General features: G+C 42.6%; 1 protein-coding gene across 7 annotated transcripts in view; it reads right to left on the reverse strand.

Moving 5' to 3' along the window:
- RIPOR3 (RIPOR family member 3) overlaps nucleotides 1–26,886 on the reverse strand; it is a 78,157-nt gene that overhangs the window by 22,366 nt on the left and 28,905 nt on the right. For 3 of the 7 annotated variants that reach the window (XM_006018154.3, XM_006018157.3, XM_025197378.1), the window contains exons 2-10: nucleotides 16,282–16,410; nucleotides 11,537–11,683; nucleotides 7,834–7,912; nucleotides 7,012–7,035; nucleotides 6,814–6,867; nucleotides 4,839–4,988; nucleotides 3,185–3,248; nucleotides 2,737–2,780; nucleotides 1,817–1,942 (exon numbers count right to left, since the gene is read on the reverse strand). In XM_006018154.3, the coding sequence (XP_006018216.1) occupies nucleotides 1,817–1,942; nucleotides 2,737–2,780; nucleotides 3,185–3,248; nucleotides 4,839–4,988; nucleotides 6,814–6,867; nucleotides 7,012–7,035; nucleotides 7,834–7,912; nucleotides 11,537–11,683; nucleotides 16,282–16,382 (789 nt within the window). In that variant the 5' untranslated portion in view covers nucleotides 16,383–16,410. Of the gene's footprint in view, nucleotides 1–1,816; nucleotides 1,943–2,736; nucleotides 2,781–3,184; nucleotides 3,249–4,838; nucleotides 4,989–6,813; nucleotides 6,868–7,011; nucleotides 7,036–7,833; nucleotides 7,913–11,536; nucleotides 11,684–12,689; nucleotides 12,904–13,646; nucleotides 13,851–16,281; nucleotides 16,411–26,886 lie in introns of those variants that run through there. The other 4 variants (XM_006018156.3, XM_006018155.3, XM_025197379.1 and 1 more) reach the window with 4 other exon arrangements.

Here is a 26,886-nt window from a genome sequence, read left to right on the forward strand (position 1 = left end):
GATAATTGAGACATGTGAAAAATGAGTTGTGTGGTTTGGAGATGCAGTAGCCAAGGGATATGGCTAAATCCAGTATACTTCCATGGTACATCTAGATCTTACATCAACCATCTGAGAAACTGGCCAGCATGTATTTGAAAATGGTTGAAATGAAAAAGCCAATTCAACACAACCTCAATTTGTGCTTACTGGGTAGAGACGCTCAAAAGGCTGGGATCAGCTCTCTGAGGCCTTAGCCCAAACTTTTCAAATCTCAAGACCCAAGCTTAGATTCCCAAGTAACAGCAGACTGGTTTTCCACAGCTGCTATGACAGACAAAGCTTCTACTCAAGTCAAAAGGGAGATATGAGCAGTCAGCATCCTTGGAAATGAGAAGAAGGCCAACTTTCATTTAGGAGACCAAGCTTAGACTGCTCTTATTTGAAAATGCTGGACCTTGTTTAATTATAAACTTAATTGCAAACAGCTATGTGGAATTCCAGACCCCATTTTGCTATAAACGTATTTCTGATACCAACCTATTCCTGAGTTTTACTCCATACATACTTCTGTGGGTGGTTTATGAAGGAGAAGAGAAATGTAGGGAGCCTACAGTCAGTATGATTTCATAAGCTGTCAGGAGACCTAAATTATATCAATTCTCCTGAACTATGAAATGAATCATCTTCATTGGCATACAAAGCAATTCATGTTTTTGTAACTATTAAAAGGAAAACATGCATCTGAATTAGCCTCTCCTAGTTTTCACTGTGCAAATGGAGGGAAAAAACATTTTAAGCACATTTCTAAAAGCTCTACTGGCGAGAGGTCAGGAATTCTTTCCTATGTAAACCAGCCCATTCTGTGGGTGGGGTCTGGGAATGTGCTGCAATAGCCAATGTGTATGGCTTCCAGAGTTTGAAAGCCCCACACTAGCACTGTTTCAGTCAAAATGGAGAAGTATCCAGCCCAACCATGCTCTCTCAGCCTAACCCTTAAGTTGGGAAAAGTCATGGCTGTAGGATCTATCCCTCAGGGGATGCCAGGTAGAGACCTTTAGAAACTAATTCCATTTGTCAGGTCAGGATGCAGCATTTAGCAGGTGGAATTAGCAGCTGTGGCATCCTCTCTCTCCAATTTGTTATTTGGGTGACAAAACTTCTTGCAGGAAGTTTACACACCTCTATTATAGCAGGAAGGTGGTAAGTACATTAAGAATCCAATGGGATCCTGTAAAATGGCAAGTGGCAGAATCCAGCTTGAAAAACACCAAATAAATACAGGCGACTCATTAGCTCTAATACACTATCAGCTTGTTTGAAGTGTCTGAGATTAAAGGAATTAGGGGCTCAGAAAAACAACAACAAGTTCTGTTGGAAAACCAAAGGAAAGATATTCCTGGACTTTAGCATGTGCCTAGGTGCATATGGGAGTACAAAGACGTATGTACATATCCATTTTCAACAAATGGTAGAACTCCAAGCATCTTGCAACTCAAGTCTTTGCACACACAAGAATTACATGTAGCCATCTAAGCCAGGAATCCCTAAACACTGCAAGTTAAATGCAGATTTTGAAAACGTTTTCAAATATATAAAAGAGCAGAAGTGTAGATTCAGTTGCCATTACAAAGACTGCTCCAAAAGCAAAATAGAAGCAGAGGTCCACTCATCAAGCGGAACATCACCAAACTGCTGTTGGCAGAGCACTGTCAAAAATGTGAGGGGTTTTGTTTTAGTTGGGCTTTTAAAATGGGTTGCTAGGCAGACTGCTGCATGGGATGGTAGATGACCTGCTGCCCAGGCAGGTTAAATCCAGCCATCACACACACCCCACCTTGATCTCAAACTTCTCGTGGAGGTTGGGTATAAAAATCTTTTCTTCTTCATCCCATGTCTGGCTGTCATCCGTCTCAATCTTGCCTTTCAACTTCCATTTCTGGCGCCCCAGTCGCACAAACACCTACAAGCCACAAAAGACAAGAGGATGCTGGAGTCAACACACCCCAAAATATTCTCTTCAAGGACATCAATTTGGTTTCACTTCCCTCTCTCTCTTTCTACCCCTGGCCCCCATGCTGCAGGACAGGTGTCATTTCTCTTGATAACTGTGCATCTAGGTGGGAGTGAAACAGGATGGGGTCAGGTTTGATTGATTTGATACTTAAACAAATGCCAAGTACCCAGTGCCACACCCATCCTGGAAGAACCTGTGTCTTTTAAGTCAGATACCCAGGTATAGGTTTTGGGGATTTTTTGTAATGCAAAAAGTTATGGATACGTACTATCTAGCATCACACCGAGATATATTAGAAGCTGATCTGCAACTACTTAGTGACAGGAAAATAGGCACTCAGGAGTAAGAAAATGAAGGAAATTCAGCCCTGCAGGCACAAGCTGAATTGCTGTCAAGTGAGATCTCCCTTCAGATGGCAGTATGGCTACCTCCTCTCTTCTAGGACGGGTCCCCAGCAGAACACAGGTGCTACCCCCACTCCTCCCTCATCACCTCAGTGCCTGCACCCCAACTTCTAATCAAGGCACTTAGCCACGTTTTCCCGTCTTCAGTGCCACTCCAAGGCTAGGGTAGCTCAGCAGTGATGCAGCAGCACTGCTCTCACCCAAGCAGCAAACTGTTCCCCCAATCATTTTAACCTTGCACCCATGCACATTCACTTCCCCCACCTCCCCTGCACTTAACAGGTACAAGTTCAAGACTGTAGAATACAAGAGAAAATGGACTGCTGCGTACTGCACCTCATATTGGTCTCCTGGGCAGAGACGTGCGTAACCCACCAACCCTGAAAAGAGAAAGAAAAGCCCTTCTAACATTTATAGCCTTCAAAGAGTTGTAAAATGTTTACCAAAAAAAACTTTCACATGCATTAAACACTAAGGTAACAATGAGTTGTTGGCAAGCTAAGATCTTAGTCTTAAAACTGAAAGAGTAGCTTGGAGCTAGGGGAAAGAAGGGAAGCCCAGCTTTGGGCTCAAGTGTAAAATAATTATGCAGAACAAGGACAAATTCAATGAAGGCACATTCATTCATTGGTGAGTCAAGAGGCTCATTAAGAGTCCAGAGCGTGATCCAAAACTCACCTAAGCCAACTTTAACTGACCTCAGTGGAGTTAGGTGGGGCCTTTACACAGCAAAACTAAAGAGCTCCGTGCCCAAACGGTGAAGTTAGAGTAGCACAGGGGTTACCTTTCATTTTCAAGTGAAATTCTCCCAGATGAACCTCTAATGCCCTTTCTATGAGACACATATCCTGAAAGAGAGAGACAGCAGTTACTGAGACTAATAGCAGTGTAAAATAGCTGCCACTCTTGGGCACTATTTGTCAGCCATCTTGAAAGGGCTTTGATAAAGAACACTTCTCTACAACACAAGGTTTTATCTGCTTGCAGAAGAGTGCACACTTCACAATTAACGCTTTTAAATTTATGGAAGATGAAAGTAGATATTTTTCATACTATTTTCAGGACTGCAAGTTAAGAGAAGCAACAGTGTTTAAACTATCTGCTCCCAGTCTTCCACACCATATATTTGCACTTAGTCACCATAGAGCCAAGTCTATTCGCATTAAAAAAAAACAACCTATCATTAACTTCCACTGGTAGAGGTTTTGGGGCCCCAGTACTATAGAAAGTCCCTTGCTTTTTATCCGTTTCTCTTCATGCGTGCATTTGGCTATAAGCCAATCTCTCACTGCCCAGAAAAGGGATGAGCATTAGAGCCCCCTTCTCCTGACCAGGCATTTTGTAATATGCACCTTTATCTAATTTTACATGCAAGGTTCCAAGAACAGGTCACTTCCAAGCCAAGAGATCAGAACAGCAGGTCATGGCACAGCAAATATTATAGTTTCATAGTTGGTAGGGTTGGAAGGGACCTGAGCAGATCATCAAGTCCGACCCCCTGCCATGGCAGGAAAAAGTACTGGGGTCAAACGACCCCAGCAAGGTGTTCGTCTAACTTCCTCTTAAAGACCCCCAGAGTAGGAGCCAGCACCACTTCGCTTGGAAGTTGGTTCCAGGTCCTAGCCGCCCTGACAGTGAAGTAGCGCCTCCTGATGTCTAGTCTGAATCTACCCTCTGCCAGCTTGTGCCCGTTATTTCTAGTCACTCCTGGTAGTGCTCGGGGGAACAGGGACTCCCACAATGCCTGCTGGTCCCCTCTGACTAGTTTGTAACAGGCCACTAGATCCAAGGTGTAGTTGGCCTTCTTGACCACGTCCCCACACTATCGGCCCATGTTCATTTTGTCATCAATAATGATTCCAAGATCCTTTTCTGCCTCTGCACTGACAAGAAGGGAGTTCCCCAGCCTGTAGGTATGCTGCTGGTTCTTCCTCCCCAGGTGCAGCACCTTGCACTTGTCAGTGTTGAAACCCATCCTGTTCTCATCCGCCCACCCCTGTAACCTGTCTAGGTCCAATTGCAGCCTATTCCTCCCTTCTAGCATGCCCACATCTTTGTATCATCAGCAAATTTGAATAGGGTGCTTTTTACCCCCTCGTCCAAGTCATTGATGAAGATGTTGAACAGCATGGGTCCGAGGACCAAGCCCTGGGGGACCCCACTGCCCACATCCCTCCAGGTCGAATAAGACCTGTCCACCTCCACTCTCTGGGTGCGGCTCTCCAGCCAGTTAGTGACCCATTTGACTGTGTAGGTGCCGACACCACAGTCCCCTAGTTTTTTTTAGTGAGAACAGGGTGAGAGACAGTGTTGAAGGCCTTCCTGAAGTCCAGAAAGACTATGTCCACTGCTACCCCTGCGTCTAAGGATTTTGTGACCTATTGAGCCATTGCATTGGGTACTTGGCTGTTTTTCAGACGTGTGCTATTCTCTCCTACCTCAGTGCACTCTTGAAGGTTCTTGTACAGTTCCACCAGGCTTTCTCTAGAGGCTTTAGTGGAGGGAGACAAGGAAAAAGCATGTTTCATATTAGAGGCCCCATCTCGCAGTCTACACTGGATGCAGTAAGCTTCATACAATTCTTCTACCTTTAAAAAGAAAAGGAAAAGGTCACACACATACTAAATTGGGATAAAATGTATGTTTCTAATTTTAGTGAATTCTGGGAAGCCTCATTTAGCAAGAGAACTTTCCATTTCTTAAAGCTTTTTTCTTTTCCTGGTAAGAGAGCAAATCTTATCATTCTAGCATTTAACCATGCCCCCGGCCTCCTGCAAGAAGCCTTTTACTGAAGTCAATCCAAGATTTCTGATAGAAGCAGATTAACCCCACAAACTAAAGCATTTTTATTCAGTTTCATACACTGTGGAATTCAATGCACATTCATGAAAAAAAACACACTAAGAGAATAGTACATACCACTATTCCATGTTCACTGTTAAAAGTCTGCACTGGTTTGGAGGCCACGAGTCCAAAACTAACATTCGCAAACTCGTAAATGAAAGTTCATTTCCAACTATGGCCAAAAAAAGCTACCATCCTACCCTGGAGCCTCAATTTAGTTGTTCTGCCTACAATCTTCTGCTCATCTAAGTTGTTACTTGGGGGCATTGTTTTCACAAAGTCTGTTGTTTTGGCTGCACAGATTTCCCTACCTCATATAGATCTGCCATGGATTTTAAACTTGGGCAGAGAGCCAAATTTCTTACTTCACTACTCCCACAAAGTCTGGGCACAGGACTTGGAAACTGCTGTCACAGACCAAGCATCATAGTATTCTCTCTCATCTCAAGCATAAGTACAGAGCTCCCATTACCCAAGTTCCTGAGGCCCAGACCCAAAAATAGGCATTAGGTGCCTACTTCCTATTTATTTCAATGCGAGCGAAGCACCTAGAGGACCTGGGTCTGAGTATCTCAATATATTTTTCTCCTTACAACATGCAAGAGGTAAGGAAGTATTTTTTTCTCCATATTACTGATGGGGAAACTGAGGTGGGACTGGGTGTCCAAGTCCCTTACAGCATGCACTGGAGCCTTCCAAAGACTAAGATAGTGGCCTAACCACTGAACCATCTCTCTCTCCAAGCCTAAAATGGAAGGGACGACTCTCATGCTATCACCAGGACTATGTTAAAGTAGACAAACATACGAAGACAGGGCTGGCTTCCTCTCATAAGGTCATCTTCCGCTAAACCATTCTGTGGCACAGCTGCTTCAGTGCTGGCTCAAACAAGGCTTCTTTTTACTTGGACTACCCTGTCTACAGCTTACAGCTCAATCTATGATACTATGCCTACATGCAGATCCATTTGGTGAGATCTAGTCTACAGACTATACAGAACGCATCTTACCTGTAAAATGCATTTAGATGAAGGAAATAACTAAAGCAGAGCTACTAAAAAGCCAGTTCACTCCATGTCACCAGACTAGGAGATGAAGAATGAAAGGATATATTGTTTAATTCTGGGTTGGACTAAGGGAGTGGGGTGCTGTCCCATAAATCTGGCTTGGATGAACTTTCAGTACTCTGCAGTTTCAGGTGTTTAGGAGATTATTTTTATCCCTTTCCAATTAGGCAGGAGCTGGGAAGGGTCTATTGAACCACCACCGCCCATGCTTTTAAGGGAAAAAAACCCAACCCTGCAACTCCTCCCAACAGTAGCTTTTCTTCGGACTAAGCTGAAAGGGTGTTCAAACTGGTTCTACAGCCTGAGGCTGAGCCATGCCCAGCTCTCAGTCTGAATAGAGCCATTCAGAAAACTCTCTGCTTTCTGTCTGAAAGCTGTAACTGCTTTCATTAAAGTACCCAGTGCTATTTCCCCTCAGAGAGCTATCATGAAAGTATTTTCTAGTCAGGATTTGTTTATATAGCAGTGTAAACCTTACATGCACAGACTATAAATCCCCTTACCTTACTTATATGAAATTCCAGTTTTCTGATATACCTTTCAACACAGCGAATTTGCTTTTGGAGAGAGAAAGAGATTAAAAAGCAATTTCAATATTCATAAAAATATGGCATTAAGTGAATTTTCAACTGTGCTCTCTGCTAATTATTCCTTCTGTGACATCTCACCCCCATCCCACCCCTCAGAAAAGGGGTTCTTACCTTATCCAGATCATAATAGAAAGCCTGAAAGATAAATACAGCAAGCTGAATATGAATTTGTTTATACATATTAATAAGACATTTCCAAGTCTAATGCAGGACCAGCTGTTCAAGCGCTTATTGAGAGTTACACTGTTTTAAAAAGACTTTTATGACAGCAGACAGGCAGGCAGCAAGGCCAACAATTTTTGGAGCATTTTCTCATATTAGTGCCTGGTTCTTTTGGATGCCCACATTGAGATACCTACAAATTGATTTTCAAAAAGAAGGAAGACCTGCAAACCAGTTGGGGCAGATGCATGTTTTTAAGCCTTTTATCCAACCCTGAAAGATTTCTTTGTGCCCCAAATGAAAGACCCAATTTCAAATCTATTATTAAGTGCTCTGTATAGTTAGGGTATTACTAATAATAAGCAAAGGTTCTGTAAGGAAGATGGGGTGTGGCAATACCAGAGATGGGAGGCATCTATTCATTCATATTTTGCCATTCTAGTCTTACATTTATTCCTTTTAGTTTCTAGGTCCTGCCAGACATGCATGTTGCTTGCCTAATAGTCAAGAATAGAAACATTCCCAATGAGGAAGGAATGTGACCTAGGAACCTTAGCAGGATACTGAAAGTTGGGACTCATGGGTTTAATTCCCAAATCAAGTCTGAATTTGCTTGGCAAATCTGAGAAACTGCCTGGAACACTAGCTTCTCACTCAAGAGGTCAGGACTTAACAACTGGAAAGCCCCCAGGAGTTGTAGGGGCAAGAGACACAGCTTATTTGTCTTTTTAATATCAGCTCTCTTTTAATCACCCTGATGATTAATCTTACCAGTCTGGAGTTCCTTTTTGTATCTTTGTGTCGACCAGAGAGATAATCCAACTCAACCTGTTGTGCTTCCAGGTATTCGCTGGAGGGGAGGAAGAGAAGAGATGTGCATGTAACCTACTGCACAAATGGCACCACCTCTATCCCAGCAGTCAGCAGCAGGATGCAAGGAGGCCGAGAGACTTCCTTTCCCTCCGCCACTCTCTAGACATTAGGGGTGGCTTTGAAAAAAATCAAATGAGATGGGGAAGATGGGGTGGTTTGTACAGGAAAATGGCTGTCCCGAAGGAAAAGAAAGTAAATGCAAGGAGGGCCATGACGGGAGAAGAGCGCAGGTACATGGTAGAAGTGTAAGGAGATGTACAACTCTTCCTTTTTTCCAATTCTTTACATTTTTCAGTGCTAGGAAACCCCTGGGCTTGTTTCTCCTATGAGATGGGTGCTCTGAGGTAATTCAAGGGGCAGCTGTAACTGAAAAAGTCAGACACATAATTGTGCTCACTCACATATTTGCCATTTCTTGTTTCCTTTAATCTAATCTAAAAGAAAGTCATTTGGAAGGAGTCTAGCTTCACTTTTTATATACGAGAGAGAAATACAACATGAGGTACTGGAGCTGGGAGTGTGGTAAGGGAGCCTCCCAGGATGAGAGGGAGGAGGGGTTGTTAGGAGGCCAGGAGGTTCCAACTCATGTGAAGCAGCTGCCATGGGTCCTGGTCCCAAAGCCAGTGCTCTCAACAGCTGTCCCTATCCATCCCTCCCCAACCTCCTTGCTACGATCCACCCAATGCAAGGCTTTAGTTCATTTGTCCACTGGGCCCACTTACCTAAATCTGCCGAGGAATAAGTTGCTCATCAGCTCCAGTTTACAAAATCCAGGAGCTGCAACAGTGAACACTTGTGCCCTGAAAAAGCAGGCCCAAGGAGGTGTTTGACACCATTGGCAGGGTGCGTACACATACATGAAGAAATTAAGGCATTGCAGCAGGGGTCTGCCCAGCCTGGCCACAGCTGAAACTCAGGAGGGAGGGGAATAATGGAAGCAGGGCATCCACCACCTGGCAGCCCTGGGGGTGCAAGGTAGCCCCTCCAGGAATGCAACTCTCGGGGCCAGCGGCTGAATAAGCTCCCTCAGTGGCTTGCCCGAGCACAGAACAAGTGGCAGGGGCTGGCTGGAGTGGCAAGCGGCAAGTCCCCGACAGGCAGAAGCCCATCACAGCTGCCCAGCGGGGCTGCGCTGTGGGGGCCTGCAGGGCTCCAGCCTGCTCCACACCCCGACACTGCCACACACAGCCCGAGCCTGCAGCTCAGCCCCTCACTGGGAAAGGGCTCACTCTCCCGCACAGTGTGACTGGGGCTGCTGCCCCCAGAAAGGGCCTTGCCCCATCCCGCTGCAGTGGGGGGGAAGGGGTGGGGAGCAGGGATGGGGTTATTCCTCCTCACTCTGGTGGAGGGGACAGCTGGGGCCTATTCTGAGCAGGGAGCCACTCACCCACCAGTGGGGTAGAGGGGAAACTAACTCTGCTCCCTACCCCAAGGGCCATGGTGCCCCCCTGCTGCACCAGTGAGGGGGGAGTGCGGGCAGACCCAGCTCAGGTCCCTTCTGGTGGCACAGGGAGAGGGAATGAAACCCCTCTGGCCAATTCAGCCTGGGTTGGCCATGCGTCCCCAACACAGCTTCTCTGTAGGCAAGGGCCAGCTCTAGCTACTGCAGGCATGTGCCCACATTGCCTCAGTCCAAAGAGCATTTTTGTCCGGTTACAAACCAGTTCAGCCTAGGCAGGTTTGACTAACCTGCAAAGGTTGAATCAGTTCAGGCTCTGGCTTTTTGAATGTCTGTCCCTAGCCCTTGTGTGCAAGGGCTATAAACTCAGGCCCAATGGCAGCTCCTACGGGACAGAACTCTTCCTGAGCAAACCCTCATCCAGCTTCATTTTTAATTCAGAACAGACACAAGCAACTATTTTCCCCTTTTGTATTTGAAGAGATGAAGAAAAACTCCTGGAAAATGCTGCTTTGCAAGATGCAGAACCTGAACAGTCTAAACAGCTCTATGTGTTTATGTTAGGCAGCCTGCACTTTTTCAAAATTACTTTTTTGGAGTCTTTTGTTCTTGTTCTGTTACAAACACAGCTCCCCTGAGATGCACAGTGGTTCCAGCTTTCAATCGTCTACTCTCCAGGCTTGCCAGTAACAGCTCAATGCAGATAGCCAAAGCTTCTCCTTCCTTCCTTCCTTCTAATATAAAGAGCCACATCATTGTAGGTTCTAGAAGCATTAATACTAGTCTGATGCAGCATCACCCACAAGCATCAGAAGAATTATGGGTTATTCACTATTGCTCACTATAGAAAAACCCACACATGCGTGCACATAGGTACACAAGCATACATGCACTCCACACCAAAATCCAAGTCCTTCCAGCAACAAACGGATTTTGCTTGCTTCCGCTTAAAATTTGGACTTTAAATTGCCATTTGATGCAGATTTTTCCTAAGGTTGCCTTAGTCAATTAGTAAGTTCTGTTAGGAGCCCTGCACAGTTGCCAGAGCCCGATCACACAGCACTGCTTGTGGAATTAGGACAAGCTCTAATCCATCAGACAGTTTTGGTTTCCCCATAACCAACAAAAATTCTAAATGTTGCAAGAGAGATTTGATATCCCTATTTGTGCTTCGTTTAATACACTAACAAGTCCCTTAAAGGCTGGGATTTTATAGTCTTCATGGGAAAACTAGTTTGTTTTACTGTTAAGCATAATTAAGAAGCTGAAGTGTTTGAGCTTAATTACAGTGCTATTTCTCATTATGTTCTGAGCTTAAAATCCCATGATCAGAGCTAACATGGTAATAAAATCCTAGAGTCATTAGCTTTGTATGTGAAGCAACCCTGAGTCAAGACAACATCCAGAGAAATACGTACAGGAATGTGAAAGCCACAGGAAGGCTGAGACGGTTCCATTTACACTGTAAGTAACCACAATTGCCAGGAAGGTAATGAACTTCCCAAGGTCCCAGGCTGGATGCATCAACACCATAGAGAGTTTTACTCCATGTTATCAACTTTAACAGAGGAAGGATTAAGACCCTTACATAATCAGATTCTAGAAGCTCTGCTTACATTTGCTCAAATAAAATAATTGTTTCAGTGGAGCAATTGAAGGTTTTCCTTTAAACAAACAGCATTCAGACTGCCAGCCCATTCTCTGATCCATATTCTGTCTAGGAATCATAATATACATACCTAGCTGAGCCATCTGGAATGGATACAGAGGAAAAAGTTGGACTTTGACCCTGTCTGCCCTTCTTCATTTCTGTATAGCATCAAACATTTAGTTGCTTATTATCAAGGCTCCAGAATTATGCAATTTTTTTCTGGATTAAATACAATTAACATGTTGTTTTAACACCATATTTATCAATCCAATTCAGCTCCTTGTAGTTAAGGAGAGCACCCTCTGCCACTGAGAAAGGGAGGCGAGAGATTGGGCCCAAATCAGTTTGTTTGCAAAGGGGCAGCTAGAGTGCAAGACTGGATACAGTTTTAAGAGGGCCCAATTCAATATCCAAAGTAGTCAATGAAAGCTTTGATACCAATTTCAAAGGATGCAGAATTGAATTACTGAACTAGCATATGACGCACAAACTTTAGCAATAAAGAATACACTAGATAAGGCAAATTCCAACAATACTTGAAAAATCCTTACTTAAGTCCTTTCTTCAAAGCTTCAAAAATTTTCTTCACCTGCTGTGGTTTTGGATCCCAGATGACAGCCCCTTTCTGCAGGGTGGGATAAATCTTAGAGGATTTCACTGACATTTTAGATCTCACTGAGCTTCTACTGAAAGACTTTCTGTAAGAGAAAGAATACAACAACATACCACCTCAGTCCTAGAAGTTTCACATGCAGAGCTACCAGAATATTAATCCTAAATCCAGTCCTGTAAGCCTTTGTTCAGGTGAGCATTCCCCTTGAAGTAAGACAAGGAGAAGATCTTCTGTTAGATCATTAGCAGACTGTGGTAAGACTTTTGCTCTCAATCCATCAAAAGCACAAAATGGTTGTCAGATTGCATAACAGGTAGGGGCACAGAGAAGCCAAAGGAAGACGCATCAAAGCAGGGGCTTAACTTTCTGGCCGAAAGGAAGATTACTAAGAGCTGAGTGCCCTTTCTGTGGTCTTTAAAAAGGAACACCATACAGAGGACCAAAAATAAGTCACTTATATGTATTGCTGCTTCCCAGAGCAATTAATCCTTTTGATATTCTCATCCAGTAGCTAACTGAAGTCCTAATTTTATAAGCATATTAATGTGAGTTGCCCTTTGAACTCAGATTTGTCAAGCAAGTGGTCATTACCAAGAATCGGATCCCATTTTCATTGTTATCCTCATTTGTAATGTATAGAAATTATGTAACTTGATTAAGGTCAATGGAGATTAAGCCTCAGGAACCCTTGCTCTCTAAGTTTCAGTAGCCCCAGAGATGTATTAAAAACCTAGCTACATTATGCATTCTCTTGACTATCATACATAATTACTCTTAAAGGAAATTTAAGAGAATAGATCAGTTTCAGGCTATCAGGTAGTCTGGGAAAGATATCTTATAATAAAGCTTTAGAAAAAGCTACTATTTGTTAGTACACACTATGTGTTTAAGTATTCATTTATAGTTCATTTCTACTCAGTCCAGATTACAAAATAGTTACTTATCAAAGTCCCTTACAATGACAAACATACTTTTAAAACAATTGTGAAAACAAAAGTGAATTCCATTTGTATCAAAAATACTACAAAGAGCTATTATGAAGTGGGGATGCTTTGCCTGAAAAATAACACCTGTAGCAATTAATCCCATACCTGTAATAGATAGAGATTGTTTCAGGATAGGCGCTGCTGATGCTAGTCTGCTATTGACTGATTTTTGACTGGTGTACCTTCCTCTACACCCAGATTCTTTGTATCTGGTTTCATTAAGCCTCCCTTCTGTTGCTTTTAACTTCCTTCTTTAAACCAAACCTTTATTTTAGAAAGATAACTCCCCACTCCTAAAAACTAATCAAGTTTGTCACTGGGCTTAGCTGAGCCTTCCCACTTCCTGAGATGTAAACAAGGTCTCTATTAGACTCACCTGAGGGAAGTGAGAGGTGGGCAATTAATTACATATGTGCCAGTTTAAGTAGTATTCCTACAACTCAAAGCATAAGGATATGGCTGGTGATTAAAGCTAAGTTTCAAGATACTCAAAGGCTTTTTCCAGCTTTGTTAGAGACAACCCTCACGCAAATGCTCTATTCTTTGGGCTAGATGTAGAAGGAAGGGGCTTGAGCATCAGAGTCCCACCTACTCTTGCTTTGTAGGTATTTGAGTCCAAAATAATGATCTATAGACTCTGAATGCAGTTGCTATTTAGTTCTGCTGGATGTTAAGTTTAGGACAGTTAAATAAGGCATCCAGTGGGGTTAGGTAGCAGCTGCATTCAGATTTTGTAGACCTAAATTAGACACTTGTACTTTTTCTCACTGACCCAATGAATCTTTGATTATTCCAAGCAAAGTGGGGACAATTTCAGCAGAAGGAAGTGAAGAGTACAAACAGCTTGGTAGGTAGGCTAGTCTCCTGTGGATGTGATGAAAGGGAAGGAACAGATGTGAAGTTAAACTCCGTACAGCAGGGGGAAAACAAAATGCAGGCCTCCTTTGTCCTGGGTGAACACTTAAATTGCTGAGCAATTGTACAAAAGGGGTCATCTGCTTCTACCCTCTGAGATGGCTAAGAGCACTTACTCCCTTTATGAAAGATGGCTTACCTACCTACCTTCACAAAAAGGATCAGGACCATGAATCCCAAACTCAGGGAGGCCTCTTCCTGTAGCCTTGAGTGAGGTGGCCATGTGTTAGGTAAGAAGGGGATTTAAAACTTGCCTCTCTCTCCTCCATGTTTCCTATTGATTAAATTAGGCAGATACCCACTCAACATGTGTATGACAAAGAAACAGGATTTTCAGGAGCCCACAAGGACAAAGCTGGGTGCCTAATTCAGGGCTGTGGATTCTACTACCAAGCCCAGACACCTAAAAGTTAGATGCCACAATAATAAATCCCTTTGTAGTTTTTGCCTGCTGTGTGCAAGTTTTTTACTTCGTGGATGGCAACAATAATGCAATACAATCTTATTCTAACAAACTCTGGTATTTAACAATCCCAGCACAGGAACCATATTTTTTTGTCATTATTATGAGGCAGCAAATTGACTAATCTTGTTGTAACAAATACCCTTTCTTAATGAACTCTTCTTCCAGGCCCATAGGTGTTTGGTATAATGTGGTTGTACTATACTTACCTCCTTTGTAAAGTGTTGCCAAGCTAAATGATACAGTGTGCTTAAACCACTCTGCCAACTCTGAGGGAAGCTATGGTAGAGATGCAAAGTCTGCTCAGGGGCCCCAACCTGGCTTGTTTGTTGGCCTTTGCATAAATGCTGCAGAATACCAAATGATCCCCAGCTTTGCCATTCTGAAAAGCCTATGAGAGAAGCTAGCTAGAAAACAACAGTTAACATACAGCTTCATCCTGTTGGGGAAAGTCCTCTGGTGTTTCACCCAGCAATTCCTAAATGGCTGAATTCTCATCCCTGAGCAAAGCTCTGCTCCATCTAGACAAATAGATAGCAATGAGCAAACAATTGGGAAAATGCATGAAGAACAATTGTTTTGAAATGCTTCACACCTGAAAATAGCAGACTCTTCTTATGCAAATTCCCTTTTTTTAAAGCATTCTTCCCCTGCTGTAAGTGCTTAGGTTATGGGAACAGCTGTTCAACCCCTTTCCTGATGCAGTTTTTCTTGTAAGAACTCCATTATGTTTTAGGTTCAAATCTGTTTACACAATTTGCTGCCTGTGGTTTTTTTCCAGAGATTAGTTATCAGTGTGATTTTAGATGTCTGACTTGTGCTAGGATTATTATTATTCTTCAGGTTTCATAACAAATCTCATGTAATCATATGTAAAGACTTCCAGATTAGGTCACCAAGATGTGTTGGATTCCCATCTGAACTTGCACTATTATAAATGTTGTGTTTGATAACAAGGTTAATGAACTTGTTTAGTGCTTGAAAACATGAAGTATTATACAAGAAGTGCCAGGTGTTTTATTGAGACACAAGGGGTTACTTTTCATAGTATGAATTTAGGAGTAGAATACATTAGTGGCATATTTTTCAATGCTTCTATATGCTTTGAATCCATTCACCTTGGTATTATTTTGACATATTTTTGTTAATCTTCAGTTTATAAAGCACTATTTATTCTAAAAATACTTTACTAACTATAAAGAAATCGCTTTATTCAGAATAGGAATCCATGCATCTGAAGGAAAGGTAAGTACTAACAGCATCCAGCAATGTTACATAGCAATTCAGGACAAGTAGGAAGGATGAAACCTGTGCAGTGTAGTAGATAATAGTCTGCACTGGAAACTGGGAAGCTTGGATTTTAGCCCAGCTGTGCCACGGACCTGTATGACATGAGCAGACTTGCTGAATCTCTCTCTGCTTTTGTTTTCTTTCCCTCCTCCCAGAATAATGTTTCCCTGATCTCATTTGGGCCCTATGGAAGTTACTGTAATGCTAATAATATATAATAACTTGAAGAGGAATGTAGCTGGACTGAATGCAATTGCTAACTTCAATTAGACAACTAAACTGCAATTAAATCTAATTTAAATCTAACCTCAATTAGATTTTAGCCAAAATCCAGCACTTCTATCCTTATTTTACTGAACAGTGGCTTGAGACTTGTAAGGACCCCAAGCACTAAGGAAGTTTTGCTTCTCATCAGGAAGATGATGTTGGCAGAAGTTCATCACTCACTGCCACTCTGCTAAAGGAAGGGTTGCTTCAGTATTGATTGAAGGAGAGAATCTATGAATTGGGGCTTTGGCCCCCTTTCTTGTGACCCAGACGTCAAGTGTCTGATCTAGCAGATTACAGTTGATATTTTGTATTGTCTTTTAACGTCTATTCCCTCAACTTAAGTTGGTATTTAGTGGCAAATTTGCAAAATTATATTTACTAAGTCTTAGCTGTAAAAACCTATGTTGGCTTCAACACGTCAGACCCATTTTAGATGGATTCAGCTGCACTCATTCTGCCAGTAGGTAGGGTGATCCATCTGTAGTCTGACCTGCTCTTAACTTTGTACAAATACAGTTACAATACTGGGTGACAATGATTTTTGATAAATGGTATTTTAGATTGTATCTTCCATCCCAAAGCACTTGGAGGACTAAAACTGATGTAGAAACCATAAACAAATTGCGTAATTGGCTGCTGCAAGGTGCAAAACACCACTCAACCATTTAAGACAAGAAAAGGTGCTTTATCAGGGAGGGCTTGCAGCTGGCAAAAAAGTCTTGATCTGTCCCTATCTAACTGTTTTCACTTGATACTTACGCTAACTTTCTGCTTTGCACTGTGCTGAATCCAGCAAAGGAACAGCTCCTGCTGATTCCGCCTCCATCACCAGGTGAAACAAATGTGAGTTTTACTGACATGGTTGCAAGTCAGTAAGTCTGTCACCTTCTGAAATAGAGAAAAAGCACATGAATCAAAACCTGCTTGGCAATTCAGGCTTGTACAATGCTGAACTGCAGGGAAGAGAAAGCTCTAAACAATACAACAGGCACTAGATTGGCTAGAGGAAAAGAGCTGTCTGCTAAACATGTTTTCTCTGTTTCCAGCCGCAACATAATTAATCAGCAACTGAGTCATCTGAAATAAAATCTCTCGTGTCCTCAGGTATTTGCTGATCTGTTTTGCAAACGCATGGTCTCCCCCTGCAAAAAGCTGAGTACTCTTAACTCCTGCAGAAGTGAATGGGACTTGAGGGTTCCCAGCGCCTTACAAAATGGGACCTTGTCTTAGTGTGGATTGGCCTTGGTGCTGAAGGAGGCATTCAAGTCAACCCATTGTATTTCAAGTCCATCTGGAATGCGTGAAAAGTAACTGGTCCCAATTACAAATATGTCCTTTACATCAAATTCCTGCATGTGGGCAAAGTATCACTGAAGTGAATAGGGATTTGTAAAGGAGCAGGGGGACACCAAGAACAGAACTAGGATTTTGGTGTGAAAGCACAAAGCAGAACCTCTTGTTCCAGTAGTAAAACTTGGGCTGCCTCCCTGCTAACTAGAAGAATTTCTCTCCAATTTCGCTTCTGTTTCCTATCAGTCAGACTCTTTTGTTTCTTGGATAATTGTGTTCTCTGCTGCGTGTGTGTATAGAATTCATGCTATAATAAAAGTAACAGACACATCCCACAAAGCAGCTGTAGAAAATCATTCGAGGCATTTAATATACAGAAGAATTCCCCTCCCGCCCCCTACAAACTAGTGTAATGTAAACACCACATCCAGCAGTTTTGCTTTCATTTTTTTTTTTTTTAAGGATGCCAAAAAGAGGGTCAAACCCTCTCCATTTTTACTCACTTCTTGTTCAGGAAAACTCTCACTGATCTCAGTGAGGTTAGTGAGTTTGTCTGAATGAAGCATGAGGTCTGAAGTATCGCCTCCTGTACAGATACCAGTGTAAGAGGAGAACTCTGCAAGGGTGCATTCTGTGGGAGGGAAGTGGCATGTGTCTTGCCTTATGGAAGGAACTCCAGAATCCAGAAGCTCTCCCATGCCTAGTGGAGACCCTGGAACTGAAAAGAATCCAGGGGCATGCAGACCTTGTTCCTCTGTACTGTCTTGCCATCCCTGAACTGGCTTAACACCCTGGTCCAATTGATAGAGACTTGATCTGGCTTCTATTTCTGGCTCTACCATTGATTTCCAGTGCCAGTTTAGCAGAAGTAGCTGTATCAAGTTGCATTAGTTCATGTAACCATGAGCAGAGGTATTTTCTGCACACTTGAATTTTAATGAGAACTGAACACCAAGCACTGACCTGCAGCTTTTCAGTTATTTCCCTATACAGATTAGTTTGGAGACTTCCAGTTCTCTTCAGGGAGCACCGGCTGGTTTGGACTTTGAGGAGGTCATGAGTACATCAGTGGAAAGCAGATTAAATGTTTCAGAGCAAGATTCACAAGGCAGGATGTGAAGCCAAAGAGTTCCCTGCTCTGCAAGGGCTTGTCTATGCCTCTGCGGTGGCAGGTCCCCAGAATGATGGAGCTGAGCACGTCCGGTTCACCCAGGTATGCTCTCAACTAAGGGAAGCTGCCCTGGGCTCACTGCCAGCAGCTTTCAAACCCACCAGACAGAGGGCTTGAAAGTAGGTGCTGGATATAAGCCCAAAGCAACCTGTCCAGGTCTGCAGATTCACATGGGCAGGATGTGTGCTTCCCCAGCCTCACTGGGGCATGCTGCCACTGCAGTATGAACAAGCACAGTCATTTAAAGCAAAAAGGCCAAGGTGTCCCATACACTTCCCATAGCCAGCAGTGGTACCCTTAAGCATGCCACGCTGCTTTGCACAGGCTCCCTCCTAAACCAAAGCAGTTCAACATGTCTGTATGGGCTAATTACCATAAGATCAGGCTGTCATGGTCACTGCAGTGCTAATTAGCCTGCCCAAAGCACCATACAAATGTAGCTATGGTGCTTCTGGTTTGGAAGGCATCCCACACAGAACAGTGCTACATACATGAGAATGCAGCTGCCTGGCATGACACGTTTCATGCATGGAGATGGCTACAGTACATGGAATACACGAGATCTCCAAGGTTCTGGACTTGGAAACATGTTTCCTTAAGGGTGTCTCAACCAGTTTTCAGCTTCTCTTGCTGAGAAGCGTTGTCCCTAATGAGACTGGGCATGCCTAGGCAGACTGGTCATACTCCTCAACATATTTAAAGCTGCAGAACCTTTTCTATTCTTGCCTGCATTTTTCAGATGCTTGTAACTTTGTGAGCAATCCCCCAGCCACATGATAATTAGCTTGAAATAAACAAGCAATTTACTGAGAAATGTCATTGCATAACAAGTTATTAAAGGAAGAAACACAAAGAATGGCCTTATGGTTATTGACCGCAGACCCCATGAAAGTTGGGCTGGATTCCTGGGTCCATTCCCTTGCTGTCCAGGCTTCAAGTCCTTATGTGAGGGCAGACGGAATAAAGATGAGAATCTCAAACTATTTTACTACGACTCTTACATCTGATATAGCAGTGGCACTAAGGAGCTCTCAAAATGAGATTCACAGTCTTTGGAGGATGGATATAAGAAACAATGGACAAAACTAGGGAGGACCTTGAGTTGAAGAGAGGACAGCAGGTTCTACAAGTCCCTGTGCAAGGCTAAGGCAAGACAGCAGGTTATACAAGTCTTTATTTGCAAGACTAAGGCCAATATTAAAAAGGGTTAAAATGTTTCAACCTTGCAGACTCCCATATCTCACTTGGTGACAAAACTAAACTGCTCTCCAGAAAATCACAGGGCATGATTGAATGGATCTAATTAACATCAGTGCAAGAAAGATGGAAATCATGATGGAATCATCATCATGATTCCCATCTTTCTTGCACTGATGTTAATCGGATCCAACTCTGTTGTTATGCTGCAGTAACATGGGTGTAGCAAAGAGGAGAACTGGGCCTCATGTCTTTGAGATTTAGTTCTGCCCTTAAAGGAATGCTGTCAGGTTTGTTTAAATTCATATAGGATCAATCCTCAGCTGCACTGTGTGTCCTATTAGTCATAACATTTCAGGTTAAGTTATGAAGCCATTCATGGGTAGATTTGAAAAACAGAAGCTTTTCTCATCAGAATGGGGGGAAGCTAAAAAAAAAAACCTTGGAAAAAGCATTGTCAAAAGGATTATCTTTTTTCTTTTACTAACTTTGAAATAGCTGTTTATAAATTCAACCAGGCCAGATAAAAGTAAAATATCATTTCATGTTACGATGGAAACAATTTACAAGTTTGGGGTGCCCACCCAGAGACCTCATAACACTAAGTTCACACTCTTGACTACAAGGCCTTAAGTAGGATACCACAACAGCATCTTCTTAGAAGGAAGGATTTGTAAACACAGTTTTTTAAAAAGAGTTTCATGGAGTTTTACTTGCCAGCGTCTCTATATGAAAGTGCTGAAACACATCACAACTGCTCCTGAAGAAAAGCATCTGGCCACATCTTCCATTTGACTCTTTCTTTAAGTAGGGGAAAATCAGATAAAGATCTCCAGCAAAATATAGCTGAATTCCATCTTCCAATCTGGTAACCTCTGTTCTGTGGGTCAGTGCATGGGTCTCAACTGTTGGGGTTTACCACTGGGGTTCAGAGGCATCTCCCCCTGACCTACCATTCCCAGAAAACATGAACTGTGAAGACAACAGCTGTTTGGAGCCTGACAGAAATAGAATACTAAATATCAGACCAAATTTAAGGAGCCTGATGCTGGGAAATGCATAAAGGATCAGGGAATCATTGGGCTGACAGAAGAGAGAAGTTTGTCAAAAGTATCCAGTTTTTGGGGCTCTTATGCAAACCTCCAAATTCAGTCTAATGTTATCATGCATGTGCCTTTGCTGGCCTTACATGCCAATTCCCACCCCCACTAAAAATTGTATTTTTTTGATTTAGGGGAATAAAATTCATTTGTCCCAATTTCAACGATTTAAAAATGCCCTGAAGACATGTTAACATTTTACCTGTTGCATACTAAAATATCCAGCCATTATGCAGCAGTGTGTACTAAGAAAACTCAAATTGCTTGTGCTACTTAATATGTTAGTATTAGGTTATTCTTCAGGCTAAACCAACCTCATCCCCCACAAACAAAAACCTGGTGTCTGTTTTTGTTTATGCTCAAATTTTTCCAAGGCCAGCCACATATGTAACTGTTACTGAGCACAATAGTTTCAACAAATTTATGGGGAAAATATGACTCACTGACTTCTTGCAAAATATTTCGGCTGATGTTTTGTCCATTACACTAGTACTTATGGTTTTTTAAATGTCTCCAAAAAGTTTACTTACACTTACTAAACTATCCCATGAGAAATATTTAGTGCCTGTATAAAGTAGTAAAGCATCCCATTTGTGAATGATCAATTAATTGAGAGACCCACACCTGCTTCCACTTACTGTAAATAACTGTAAATGAAATTTGCTTCTTGCAATGTATTGTAGAAACTTTTACCAATACTTCTGTATTGACCTACCCGTATCAGGTGGCTACACATCCAGTTGTAGCAAAATGTGGACTCATCTATCTACAGCTGTAAAATGTTATGCACAAAAATTAGGGGTGCACTGATTTTCTTAGCCGATACTGATAGCTAATGATTAGCCAACCATATCAGCTGATGCTGATCCAATACCTGATATTTAGTAATAGTGCAAGGCATTTTAAACTACTGACATAAATAAACCTGTTTTTGTTTCGCATTTTTAACACACACATGCCTCCTGCCTGCTTTGGCCCTCGATAAGGAAGGTGGTGACCACCTTATTACCATGCACATCGCCCTCTCACCCATGGCTCCTACCTGCAGCCCTGCTCCCTGCACAGCCCATGCTGCCATCTAGGCAGGCAGGGTGGACCCTCGTGCAGACAGCAGTGCTGGGTGCATTTGGAGCCCCAGAGCATACCACTGCCTTAGTACCAGTGGAACCCGTGCAGCCGAGCTCCTGCAGCAGCTGGGGAGAAGCCGCTTTTGCAAAGGCATCTGGTGCCCGGTGGAGCGCAATGTCCCTCCCGTGGCATCTTACCCTGCCTGCACACAGCCCAATGTCTCCGTAGCAGCCCCAGTGCTTTGCCATGGCAGTGGCAGCAGCAGCAGGAGCTGGTAATGGTCACTTTGCCTCTGAGCACAGCACCCTACGACCACTCCCCAGCGTCCCCTCCCACTGCTCTGCTGCATGCTCAGGCCAGCGGCAGGGCATGGGGATTGGACTATACTCCCCAAGACATTCTGGGCATGCAGGCATAATTATTGACTACAATGACCAAAAAAAGCCGATAACGTCATTTCTCCTTTTATCAGTGCTGATCCGATAGCCAACCCATATATCGGTGCACCCCTAACAAAAATGGAGGCCAAGCTGAGGTCAAGCTTAATATCTAATGCCTGTCTTAGTCATCCAAGTTCCCTTCTTATAGACAAAGAACATAGTCTGCCACCCTTACATAATGTTACAATATGAGACTTGGGCATTGGACAGATCTGTGATATTGCATTCCCGGCTTGTCCTGTCTCTTACTTTGGATGCCAACTTTGATAGACTGATTACACCTTAGCATTGTCTTGCCATTGATTGATTTGTCATAATCATTTATTTTGATTTGTGAAAGCCAAAGGGAGTTGTTTTTATTTTGTCTTCCACAATTTAATCCTTTTTAGTTGCCCGCTTTAGGTATGCTTAACACTTTAAATCTGGGATGGTGGCCCTGATTCAGGAACCAGATCTGCCAATCCCCGTGTCCATCTGGGCCTTTGCTAAAATCAGTAGAATTCCATGTGGATTTGATTACAGGGCCCTAATTTGGAACATGTGTCATTTTACAATATGATTTTAGAATGTTTATGCTTACTCCACATAAATCACATAAATGGATTGTTAACAGGGATTGTTTCTACATCATCTCAGGCCAAACTCAAACTCAGTTGTTAGAAACAACCAAAATGAAGTAAAGAGCATGACTAAGTGAATATCATAGCATGCTTGTACCTTCTGGTAAAATCATATCTACACTAAAAAAAGATTGCCAGTGTAACCATACCAATGAAAGTATACTAGTGCATCTTCCTAGTGTAGACACAGCTTCTATTGGTACAGATGTGCAATTGTCGGTATACGAATAAAATAAGCTATATCACAAAAAATTTCGCCAGTAAAACTGCCTCTATACTACTGCTGATAGAAAAATTTTGTAAAAAAATCTCTCACCCTTAATTGACATTGTATTACCAACAAAAGTTTCTGTTGTAAACCAAAAGTTGCAAACAGGTGCTAAGTTTTACTGCCATCACATTTATATGATCAAAGTTCCCCCCCACACACCCTTTCAATGGAATTAAACAACATTTCTACAGAGATCACAGGTCTGCACCACTGCAGTCTCCACTGGCCTACCGGGTACAGAATCAGGCTATACATATGAATTCCTGTATTAAGGCCACTGTTGCAACCCTAGGAGATATAAGTAACACCACTGAAGTCTATGTGACTACTGACATATGACAGCTGTAGAACTCAGCCCCTATTATTTTGAAGGCACAATAAAAGAGGTCAATGTTACTATGAATTAACTGTCCATCTCATGTACATTATAGTGTTAAATCCACTGGGAAAGTACACACAGTATTTAATCTTTGCTCTCAGGCATTCTTTTGAGAGACCACTGACCTCAGTAGCAATGTCTTCTTAACTTGATACTTTACCAGATAAACATTCTAAATTTAAAAAAAAAAATAGCTTTTTAACATTTTTTCCTTTTTAACATTTTTTTAACATTCTAACCCAGCCATTGCAATTATACTGCTAATGTCAGAACTATGAACCATTCCTCTAGTTATTTTGAACTAAAAAGGCCACTTTAAACCCGGGAGTCGGAAAGTCTCCTTTTTGATACTTTTTCTCTGGTCTTTTTCATACAGTTGCATATACCACATACAAATAGATTTGCATTTCTCAAATGTACATTTCCCCTTGAAAATTTACAAAAGAAAAAGAGATGCAGAACAATCTAGGAAGGTTACACAGAATTCAGCCTTAATCCAGGAAGTCTGATATCTAGATACCCTTCTCTGGGAACTGAGGCTTGTCCCTTGCTGGCAGGCACAGCATGTAACCAAGCCTCCCAAGAAAACTAGGGATGAGCCATTCTAATTAGAGAGGTTCATTAAGCAATGTATTTGACATTTTGTTTGTTGTTGTTTTGCTTTTAATTAAAAGCTCCTAAGGAGGGATTTTCAAAAGATAGCCTAGGGGAGCAGAGTTAGTCCAATTCTGAGCGCCTTCGAAAATTGCCCATCCCCTCCCCTCCCCACAGTCCATTGCCTACCATTTTACAACTCACTTGTAAAATCCTAAGGGACAAATTTTGCCTCTTCCCCTTTGCATCTTTCCTGCCTCACCCCACGGGTATCCTCCAGGAGCATAAGAAATGTAGCCAGCTGAGCTGGCACAGTGTGCTGTGCACAACGTGGGGGGCCCTGTAAGGGTCTCCATCTCCTGTGCTTAGCAACAGGGCTAAGAAGCCATTTGAAGGAAAAAAAGTGTCCACTGGATCCTTGAATGAACAAATTCACAAGCCAATTGCCACTTCCCACCTATGTGACAGAGGCTACTATACTTTTGAGACTATACAGTAGTGGTTACAGGGCAAGTCTGCTACAGCCCGAAGGAAAGATTTCGTTTCTCTATACATGTACACACGTCCCTTTGCACTTTTGTGTGTAGGTGCAGATTGGGTAGCCTCTCTAATGGACTTCCAGGTGTAGGGTAACATTTCCGAAGAACGTACGTACTTTAGGAGTCAAAATCCCATTTTCAAAAATGACTTGGAGAGTTCAGATCCATAACTATGTTTAGGTGTCTACATCCTATGTAGACACCTCACTCCCATTGATTTCAATGGATTCTGGACATTCAGATACAAATTCTCATTGATTTTCAGTGAGACTCGAAAGGGCCTATATATTTTGAAAAATAGTATTTACTCTGCTAAGTCACCTAGCAGGCACTCTTGAAAAAACTAACCATAACATATATTCAAATCTTAAATACATATATTCAAAATTAAATGTCTGAAAACCTCTGTCCTCTTTACATGCCTTTGAGCCAGGTTTAAAAACACGCTATATTCATTTCCTGTATAGCTTTGCTCCACCCACACTGCCTGGCTTGACTTGAAGCCGCTCCGGAAAGAACCTTACATAGCTTCCATGAGTAAAGTTCAGGAATCTGCATTTACCCTGCAAATAGCCCTCTCAAACAGTTTTCCTCTCTTGTGTTTGGTACATGAGATACAACCCACTCTTGCAGGAAAATTATAAGCCATGAACTTGGGACGGGATCTGCAAGAACAGTTAAGACCTATGTCTCCAGTACTGTACTGTACTTCAAATTGTTACTTTACTGGCCTCAGTTTAGGCATAGGGGGCCAAATTTTACTCAATGACCCCAGCATGAATCCAGAATAGGTTAATCAGAGTCATCTTATTCCAGATTAATCCCTGACTGCAGAGTTTGGCTGACATGTGGATAGTGACCTGGAAACTATTTGGGGGTGGGAATAGTTTTGGGGTCTTCTTTTAAACTCCCCCTAGCGGCTCAAAACATTAGACAAGTGAAACACAAAGGAGACTTTGTTACATACAGCAGGCTGCTGTAATGTTCCCACTTAGTCCAGCCAGACTGCTAGCTGGAATCAAGGTAGACAGTAAATCCTACTGTAATTTTGAAGGTACTCAGGGAATACTGTAGCCATAATAGAGGAGCAGGGTTTGCATTTAAGCAAAAGCCTTGTTTAATTCCCTTCACAGTACATAACAGATTTATGAAGCCACATGGCAAGTTGCTTCATCCAACATGTAGGGCTTCTTCATGCCAGCCTACATCATAGGTCTGCCAGTGCCTGGGAGCAAACCAATGCCCTGCCTTAAATTTTGTTTTCCTCTTCACGGAAAGACACAGAACAATCCGCCCATTATCAGCTGATTTACGAGCTCAGAGCCTGCTGCTCCCTCCTCTGGTTTCAATTTCAAACTTGATGACAAACTTTAAAGCCTGAATCAGAGATTCTGGAATGCGGCAGGCTCCACACGCTAGCCTAACTCACAGCTTGTTCAGCTTTGGCAGAATCTGAGACTGCAGTTAGCTGGATCCTAATGAATACTTTAAAAAACTCCTAACAAGAGAAGAAGCAGATGGTGTTGAGAAAGTGAAGTATTTACAAGTGACAAGTAGGCCCTTCCACTTCTGGCAGAGGAAAATTTGCCTAGCACCAAGGAGCAACTCCTACCGGCCTTACCCTTGATAGACTCCCTCTTGTAACTTAGGAAACCCTGATCATCTCTCCACCCTCTTTTGTAAGACACTTCGCTTCGTCCCACTCATCCCAGCGCATGCCTGCAACGTGCCAGCTTTGCACATGAGATCTTGTCTCCCTCTGTTGGCTGGCTCTTGGGACCATTGCAGTATGCTGCTAGCTCAGCACTCCAGGAGCTCTCTTATAGCTCAGCTAGGAAAGCCCTGCATTTTGGCTGCTGACATTTAAATCCTTGCCAAAAGTCATTGTAATATACTTATGTGCCCGTGGTACATTACACATGGCTTTATGATTCGGCCAAAGTTGACAGTAATCCCACAGTGGTAATGGAGTTTGATGTTCAATAGCATGTGAGATACCTTGCAGTATCTCCAAGGGGCCAGGCCTGGAATTGCAATGTACTGGAATGTCTGCTAGGGCACATTTCTGGCAGCAGCAGCAGGAGTCGTCATGCTTCTCATTAGTCCTCCAATCATTAACTGACCCTCCTGGCTGAAGACTAAGCCACAAAGTCAGCTCTATATGAGAGTGCAGTCATAATCCCTCAGTATCCCTGGACACTGCTGTTCACTCAAAAATAATGAGCTTGTGATCAAGAAGCGCTCTGCAGAGAGGAAATGAATGCAAAACATCATGTAATGGTGAATAGAGTCACTCTATATTTCTCTTTAGAGAGAGAATTGTTATATTCTAAAGGTAACGCTGTTTCCTTTGGGCATAATTCAGCAAGGTGCTGAGTGTAGGGAGCCTGGCCTGAATTTCAGAAAGTGCTGAAAATGTATTCCAGTAAAATCAGGTCCATTTAAGGCTGGTCAAGTTGGGCAACCAAAAGTTGACATTTCCAAACTTGTCACTTTGGAACAGTTTGGCTAGGGTGAATTTAGTTTAGTATCTGGCTAGACAAGCTTGAAGTGCTGTATTTTCTAGTAAATGAAGGGTGGATAGGCACAGGAGCTTGTGGAGCAGTCTTAATCTCTGCCACTATATTCTCTAGAACTCTGACCCTCTATTTTAACCCAAGTGTACTCCATGACTATGACAACATCTCTTGTAGGG

The sequence above is a fragment of the Alligator sinensis genome, unplaced genomic scaffold (genome assembly GCF_000455745.1).
Source record: "Alligator sinensis unplaced genomic scaffold, ASM45574v1 scaffold115_1, whole genome shotgun sequence".
Classification (NCBI taxonomy): domain Eukaryota; kingdom Metazoa; phylum Chordata; order Crocodylia; family Alligatoridae; genus Alligator; species Alligator sinensis.